The sequence below is a fragment of the Alligator sinensis genome, unplaced genomic scaffold, assembly GCF_000455745.1.
Source record: "Alligator sinensis unplaced genomic scaffold, ASM45574v1 scaffold1662_1, whole genome shotgun sequence".
Classification (NCBI taxonomy): domain Eukaryota; kingdom Metazoa; phylum Chordata; order Crocodylia; family Alligatoridae; genus Alligator; species Alligator sinensis.
In genome coordinates, this window is record NW_005844058.1 from 1240 (window position 1) to 10198 (window position 8959).

At 44.1% G+C, this 8959-nt stretch overlaps 1 protein-coding gene across 1 annotated transcript; it reads right to left on the reverse strand.

Annotated features, from left to right (window-relative positions):
* Positions 1 to 1076: 1076 nt before the first annotated feature.
* On the reverse strand, positions 1077 to 8728 carry LOC106723455 (olfactory receptor 6C75-like; the record flags this gene model as incomplete). The annotated part of the gene is made up of 2 exons (XM_014527740.1): positions 7827 to 8728; positions 1077 to 1255 (listed from the first exon to the last, which is right to left on the reverse strand). Coding segments are annotated over exons 1-2 (1081 nt in total), but the record flags the coding sequence as incomplete, so codon positions are not given.
* Positions 8729 to 8959: the final 231 nt, after the last annotated feature.

Consider the following 8959-nt stretch of genomic DNA (forward strand, 5'->3'; position numbering starts at 1 on the left):
ATTCATTCCAACAGTTAGCTGCCCAGACCCTTCTGAGGGGGAGATATCAAAGGGATCGACCCTTTTTTGGTGTAAACGGACATTGTTGCATAAGCCACAGCATAGATCCTGCTCCTGTGCATCCCGAATGTGTCACTGACATTCAAGTTACTCACAGACACACACGCACACACAACAAAACACTTTGCTCTGTCCATCGACATAAACACTTGTATAATTGAAAAATTAATTCTCTCTACAGTATCACTTGTATAATTGAAAAATTTGAAAAATTAATTCTCTCTACAGTATCATTAAAAATCTTCAATGAAATAATGCATTTGCAGAACACACATGAAGGTACAGAACCACATCCATGGGGTTACAGAACAGACCTCCAAACAGAAAACAGAACAACTAAGGGGAAAAAATGTCTTCTGCACAGCAGAGCAATATATTTTCTGTAACTATTTTGTCATACCTATTCTTATACCAACAATTCATGTGAAGAGGTAATAAACTGGGAACACTTCCCACTATTTGACCCTATTTTTATTTTATCTGAACCTGTCAATAGATACTGCATAACTGATTGCTCTTTTCCATTTGCACAAACCAGACTGGGAAATTATCTTTCTTATTTCTCAGTGTGAAACTTAATAATGCATCAAACAGCTCCTAACATATATGGAGTCTGTCTGTTTGTTGAAGTCACTAGGATCCAGGAGGAGGATTTTACTGAAGCAGAGGAATTAATCACCTATGGAAGCCAATGGGAAAAAATTCAAACACTTCTCCCCTCTATCATTCCAGCCAATTTGAGCATCCAGACAGATGTTACTCTGCCACTATATTGGTTATTAATTTCCAGTGCAAACATTCCCCCAGTTTATTCTTTTCCCTTGAACCATCAGATCTGTCCTTCTGTTGAACACCCACGTAAGTGGCATCATTAGACTTAAAATTACCCAAATCAACAGTCTTGAAAGCATTTGAGTCTCATCCAATGCAATGCAAAGGCAATGCAGAGAGTCCTTCTGACACCAGTTCCATTTGCGTTGAGGCTGCAAGAAGCCCATACAGTGCATAGTACTTACAGTTTTGGAGATGTAGATGATCAAGGGCACAATCCTTTGTCAGGAGAAACAGCAGCAATGTGTGACCAAAAACAATCTGTGCCTGCTCAAGTTCCCTATTTTGCTCTGGTTCCACACATCTCACTAAACCCTTCCAAGCTTCCAGTTGTAGTTTTAATGGAAAGAGGACTTTTTCCAAACTAAGTCTTTCTTAGAAGAACAGCAGCAATGTCTTTACCCCTTCTGCTGAAAGCAAAACTCAAATTTCGTATCTTGGAAATGTCTGCAAAGCTCCTGTTAAAATGAACTGCAAAAACAACCTGAATCATGAGCAACTGAGAACAGCAGCTGAGGTGGTGTTTCCTTTGCTGCTTGTAACTTTTGGGCATGAAATTTTGTTCCTCATTCAGTCACTTTATCATCCCAACCTATTTATCTCTCATTTCATACACATAGACCAAAAGCTTTTGGGGACATGGACAATGTCGACTTAAGGTTATAGGATGAAGAATTCTGTGTAAGGACCTCTACCTCTTCCACCCCAATGCTCAGTGACACAGTAACCATTCAGCACAAAAATTGCTGCCGATCAGTAGTAATTTAAAACTACTGTATTTCACCCCAAATCCTGCCCTGGGCTAATTGACCCTGACCCATGAGATCAATTAGCCCTAGAGTTTTCCTGAACCAAGTAAACAAACATTAATTAATTAATAGTAACCATTTCAATTCCTTTTTCTCAAAGGGTGGAAAAGTTGGCACAAATTGGCTAAATTCTTTGCTGTCTACCTTCTAAAACGTGTTGCAAGTACCTTCATGTCTGTGGATGGCTTTTTGGAGAGCAAACGGAACTAGGACCATTCTTGGCTACGTCCCTGTCTTGCCAAGTGACATTCAGCAAAGCATTTCCATTGTCAGTGACTCTGTTTCTCCAGCTTTACAACAGAGACCCTGAACCTGATCCACAACATAAAGCCTTTGGTTCCTTGTAGGGCTGCGCGAGATTTCGATGGGTGCTTCATTTCGAAGAAGTTTTGATGCGTTTCAAGCTCAAAACAGCAAAATCAAAATGAAACAGAAGGCTTCGAAACAGCGAAATTGAAACAAAACGAGGGCACTGGAAACATTTCAAAAGTTTTGAAACATTTAGAGTTTTGAAGTTGGACTTGCTTGCAGCTAAAGAGAAACTAAGGAGAGGGAAAGGGAAGAGGAGGAAGGGCTGCTCTGATATTGACTGTGTAGCTGGCCAGTGATTGTGATCCTTCCCTCATGTCCCATCCAATCCCAGTGCTTTGGGGGCAGGACAGAAAAACAGCATAAAAAACAGTTTGAACTGAGCTTTCTCTGTGCCTTGGGGTCAGCTTACTGAGCTGTGTCTTCCAGCAGCTCATCAGCCTCAGAAAGGCTATCACTTCCTACTTCTTAGCCTGTTCCTAGCAAGTGGGATCCAATACCTTGTCCTTTCCTAATACCTTTTATTATTATATTCATTCCTTTCAATTTATTCATCCCCCAAAATCCTCTTTTTGTTTTTGTTAGTCTATTTTGATTCTATTCCCCCCAGAAAAGAAATCTGTGCTTTCTCTCACAGTGCGCATTCCATTCACTGTGCAGTGAAGCACAGAATATATTGCATATTGTAATATACAATTTATACAGGAACATACATATACATTTATATATTTTATTTATTACATACATAGTTTAATAAATAATGTATTAAATAAATGTATGTAATAATTACATACATTTATTTAATACATAATACATTGCATAAATACATACATACAATTATCTACATATATTACATAAATACATACTACATTACAGAAGAACATACAGATTTTCCAGCACACCAAACACACTATGAAACACTATGATGCATGCTGGAAAGTCAGCTGTCAAGCCTTCAGGGAGGGGTGGAAGAGGGGGTAGAGGGAGATGTGTAAGTTCCTTCTTCCTTAAACTGAGACACGGCCTCTTTCCTACAACTAGCAGGCATGAGGCTTCTGGTTCTATTGGCAGCAAAGAGAGGGGATTCTGTGTCCCCTGCAAGAGCACCAGATATAACCCCCCACCACCACCACCATGACAACAAGCAACACCAGCATGACAGTCTTCTCCACCACCATTTCACTTCCCAGCCTGAGCCTTCCAGTGCCCAAGGAAGAGCTGGAAGAAGAGCTGGAGCTGGATCTGCGTGCCATAGTGAACGAAATTCTGGGGAGGGATGTGGAATCATTTCAGTTTGTGCTCCACACCCCTCAAATTTCCCCTAAAGCCAGGTCTCTACCTCCAGAAGGCACTTTGGAGGAGGCTGAGGTAGAGGTTGTGGAGGCAAGTGCTTCAACTGAGTCTGCTCCTCCTGTGTTATCGATTTAATAGACATTAGGGCTGAAAGGGACCTTTGAGTCCGCTCCTCCTGTGTTATAGATTTCATACACTTTAGGGCTGGAAGGGACCTCAGAAGATCATCAAGTCCAGCTCCCTGCCACAGGGGCAGGAAGTCAGTTAGGGTCAAATGACCCCAGCAAGATAGGCATTGAAATATTGCTGTGCCTCTGCCTGCTGAGAAGGGGGAACAGGCAGCAGCTGCACATGCACCCACACCCCAGAAGCGAAGGGGTAGTGTGGTCTGGGATCATTCTGAGCTGGCAGATGATCCCACATATGCTATCTGCCTGAACCAAAATTAGCTGGGGCAAGGGAATGAAACACATGAGCACTATAAGGATGCTGATGCATCTCTACAGGCACCACACCCTTGCTCCTCCTCAACCTGGCACCAATGGGAGTGTGCCCAAAAAGAAGTCCCCTCTCGCTCCAAAGCCCCCATCCCCCCAAAGCAGAGTCAGGCCACCCTGGAACAATGGGGGAAAGGCAGGCACATAGCGGGGTGCGCTCCCAAGGTGAGCGAGATCACCCAGAGCATTGGAAAGATTCTTGCTCTGGATAGCCAGCCCTTCTCTTTAGATGAGCAGTCAGGGTTCAGGTGGCTCATGGTGCTTGTGGCCCCATTGTGCAAAGTGTCTGCACGCACCACCTGCCGCAGGATAGTGGTGTCCTCCCTGTATGAGGCATGCAGCACATAGCGGGGTGCGCTCCCAAGGTGAGCGAGATCACCCAGAGCATTGGAAAGATTCTTGCTCTGGATAGCCAGCCCTTCTCTTTAGATGAGCAGTCAGGGTTCAGGTGGCTCATGGTGCTTGTGGCCCCATTGTGCAAAGTGTCTGCACGCACCACCTGCCGCAGGATAGTGGTGTCCTCCCTGTATGAGGCATGCAGGGAGTACTTGAGGGAGGAACTATGCAAGGCAGATCCACAGGTGGCCTTACACTTCACTTCAGTGGAGCAGCTGGGGTGGAAATCACGCCTCACAGGGCACTGGTGCAACCAATCAGGCCATCAGTGGGCTCTCCTTCAAGCCAAGGTGATGGATGAGTCCCACACAGCAACTAAGATCATGGGAGCCATGAACCATTTGGTGCAGGGGTGGCTTGTTAGGCAGAGTGAGATCACCCATGGTTTCATGGTCACTGACAATGGGGCCAATATGGCCAAGGCAGTCCATGCTGTGTGGCACACAAGTTGCACCTCATTGTCAAGGATGTCTTGGAGGGGGACAGGGCTGCCAGTGACAATGCCAGCATCATCAGCAAGCTCATTTTGAAATGCAGAAAGGTGGCAGACTACTTCCACCGGAGCATCAATGCCAGCATCATCAGCAAGCTCATTTTGAAATGCAGAAAGGTGGCAGACTACTTCCACCGGAGCATCAAGGGGGCCAAGATGCTGTGGGACAAATAGGCACAGCTGAACATCCCACAGGACAAAATCATGCAGGACTGGAGACTTGGTGGAACTCCACATACCTGATGCTGGAAAGGCTGGTGGAGCAACAGAAGGCCATCCTTGAAATGGCCTTGCTCAGGGAGATCAGGATCAGTGGCCCCCTGAACAGAGCTAAGTGGGATACCATCTCCCAGATCTTGGTGGTCCTCAATCCCTTCCTCAAGGACACTGAGACACTCAGTGCTGGCAATCCCAACTTTAGCCAGGTGATCCCTGTAGTGAGGGAACTTCAGAGACAAGTATAGAAGTTGCAGGGGATCAATGTTCCTGGCTGGGGCAGGCCACTGTCACAAGACTTGCTGGCACTGGTGACATGGCTGAAGGAGGGCATCAGGAAATGGCTTGAGCCCTTGTGGACCAGTACAGTCTACATGCTGGCCACCATGTGTGACCTGAGGGTAAAGGGGAGCACAAATGTATGCAGCATCAAAACCCTGGATCACTGAATGGAGGTGCTGCTGAACACAGTCAGGGAGGCAGAAGGGCACAATAACACTTATTCTATTGATGCTTCTTGGCCATCTCCAAAAAATGGGGATGATGTGATGGCCCATCCCATATGATTAGGAATTCTTTAAGGTGTTCTCAGATGTCTGAGGCCCCTCCACAGGCTTCAGATTCTCAGTAAAGAGAGATAGGAGGACGGATGTTTTTATCCCCTTGTCAGGTGGTTAATAATTTAGTACTTTAAGCTGTATTTGAAAACACAATATTGACCCCACACAGCTAGTTTACAGATAGGACATATCAGGGATAAAATCAGTCCACAAGATATCAAGTGACACCTTCTGCTTCCAAAAGAGTGGTCTGTTGTGGAGACCGGAGCAGGAACATGAAATGAGCAGAGCTCAATGGATTGGTTTCATACTCCCACCATCAGACCCCAGGTGTTTGCAGCATCTGGGCTCTGTTATTGATCATCTTCCACCCTTTCATATTTCCCCACATTGGACATAGACTCTTGAAAGATTTGATGATTTGGCTATAAAAAAGATGCATAATTAAACAGGGCAATGATAGTAAGTATCAAAAATTGGGCTGACCAGACAAACTCAGTATTCTGATACGATAATTCATGTTCATCAAGCTTGGCGCAGGGAGAAGGCTATTTATGTTCAAGATTAGTTAAGAACACTTGTGGTGGTCATATATATTTGAAGAGCTTTGTAAAGATATGAAAAGGGGGAGAGATGGGGACATTAACTCCAGTTAAAAAGACAGCTTTCATTGATAGTGAATGGGAAAGCAGACATCTTTCCTGCACCTGTCCAAGTCAAGGCGAACATCCTGACTGACCTCAATTAAGAGTTACAGTGAATTATCTGTACTGTGATTATGCATGGCATGGACATCCATGGCAGCCAGGTTTGTACTAGCCACTGCACAAATACAGAATAGAGACACAGACAGAAACAAAGAGCTGCCAACCAAAGTAGACGACAAGAGACAATGGCTGACATTTCTGAGTGGGCACAAGGAAGCAATGAGACTATATCGGTCAACCTGAAGTCTGCCTGTCTGTTCTCAATGACTCCAATTTTGTGATCAGTCTGCTGATTTTAGGGTTTTTTTTTCTCAAAAAATAAAGATGAGGAAAGGTTGGGGAGAGGATTTTTAGGGAGGACAAGGAGGGGGTGGGACAGCTTGGGACAAGCATGATGTACTGTGATCACTGTCTAGACTAAGGCAGGACTTGATATTTCAATAACTATAAGAGACATTATGTTGGGTGTAGACATCCCAGGAGGCTCTTGGACATGAAGGAAACTTTCTTCTTGATTTCTTTTCTAATATAAAAATGGTAGAAGGATGTGAAGGCAGTAGTAGAATATGAAGGCAGTAGAAGGATTCACACAGGATAATGTTGTTTCCAAGACAGGCATGGGGAAATTATTTTTGTGGTGAAAGGTCTTGTGTGGTGCCAAATGAAAGAAGTCTATCATTTCACTGTATTCCACATCTCCAAATAATAGACAAACTCTGAGCTGTGTTACTCCTGTAGTTATGTGCATAACACAATGCATTGTATAATGGGTGCATATCACACCCAGAATATCTAAGCCCTTCTCTCATGGCTATTGCGACTGCTGGTGTTGCTACCAGAAATGACTACAGAGTCATGAAATACATATAAAACAGAACATGAGAGTGGTCAGGCATTGGGACAGGCTTCCTAGAGAAGCTGCAGATTTGCCATCCTTGGAAACTTTCCAAACCAAGCAAGACAGACACTTGTCTGGGATGGTTTAGTCAGGGACAATTCTGCCTTGAGCAGGAGGATGTACTCGGTGAATTTGTGGGATCTCTTCCAGTCCTACTTTCCTTTGATCCCTTAGCACATATAAAAAACATAAAAGAAAACAACAGTGTGGAGGATTAACTACCCCAAAAAAGAAAACGAATTAGAAGTGAAACAAACATTTTAAAAGTAATGGGAAGGAACCACGGGGAAGGAGGCAGAAACAAAATTGTAAAGCAATTTTGGAGATCTCCAACTCAAAACTGAATGGTTTTCAGGAAGACACACCATAACCAGACAAGGATATGGGGCCTAATAACAAAATTGTAAAGCAATTTCGGAGATCTCCAACTCAAAACTGAATGGTTTTCAGGAAGACACACCATAACCAGACAAGGATATGGGGCCTAATAAAAAATAAATAAACATTGCATGCAATTCAGAGGTCTGGATCATGAAACAGCAAGAACTCATGCTCTCTTTTTATTTCATGATGCATGTGTCAATGAATCCAGATACTTCAAGGTCAAATCACTCCTAAATCACATACTTGTCACATTTTGGCTTCCCCATTTGCTTGCGCTTTCCTCCCTTGTATGCCATCTGAAGGTTTCCACATTCACTGACCTCTTGCTCCACATTAGGATACCCTAATACGGTGAGAAAAGACCCTGAAGTACAGATTTCTTAGGGCTTTTTTGACCTGCTTGTTCCTGAGCGTGTAGATGTAGGGATTAAACAGTTGGGTAACCACAGAGTAGAGAAAGGAAACAGTCTTGTCAAAATCCCGACCGCCCCTCTGAGCTGGACGGATGTACCTGAAGATGGAGCTGCTGTATAAAATGCTGACCACAAGGAGGTGAGCAGAGCAGGTAGAGAAGGCTTTCTTCCTGCCCGTGGATGAAGGAATGCGCAAGATAGTTGTGATGATGCAGCCATAGGAAATGATGGTTATTGATAAAGTGCCAAGTAAGATAAATATCAGTGAAGCCAGCAACGTGACTCCAATGAGCTGCGTGTTCGTGCAGGAGAGCTGGAGCAAGGGGTCTGTGTCACAGTAGAAGTGGTCTATGATGTTTGGGCCACAAAATGGCAATTGGACAATCATAAGAGTGGGGGGAGAAATCAAAAGGAAACCCACCACCCAGCAGCCCAACACCAGCTGAACACAGAATTTGCTATTCATGATACTGGCATAGTGCAAGGGGCGGCAGATGGCCACATAGCGATCAAAAGACATCATTGCCACATGGAACCACACGCATGTGCCCAAGTAAAAGAATGACAATAACTGAATGAAACAAGCTGGGGGGGAAACAGCTTTCTTCTCCATCAGGAGGCTGTAGAGAGTCCTGGGCATGAAGGTGGAGGTGAAAGAGATCTCCAGAAAGGAGAAATTCCGGAGGAAGAAGTACATGGGGGTTTGAAGGTGATGGTCGACCAGGGTGATTGTGATGACGGTGAGATTTCCCAGCAGGATCAGGAGGAAGATGATGAGGAGAACCGTGAACAGGACTATCTCCAAATAGTGGTTGCTGGTCAGGCCCAGGAGGATGAACTCTGTCACTGCTGTATAGTTCATCTGTTATGTCACATCTTTAGGAAATATCATTATTTAATGACATTAGTAAAGCCAGACACAATATAAAAAAAAAGGGGGGCAGGGAACAACACATTGTGCTTGGAGACTGGCTAATAGAATAAACACAACAGACATCCCGAATAAGATATGGACATCCAATATCCCTGAATATTTTGAAACATATTATACATTGTCTGAGACAATAAACATACTAATAGGATGAAACAGAAA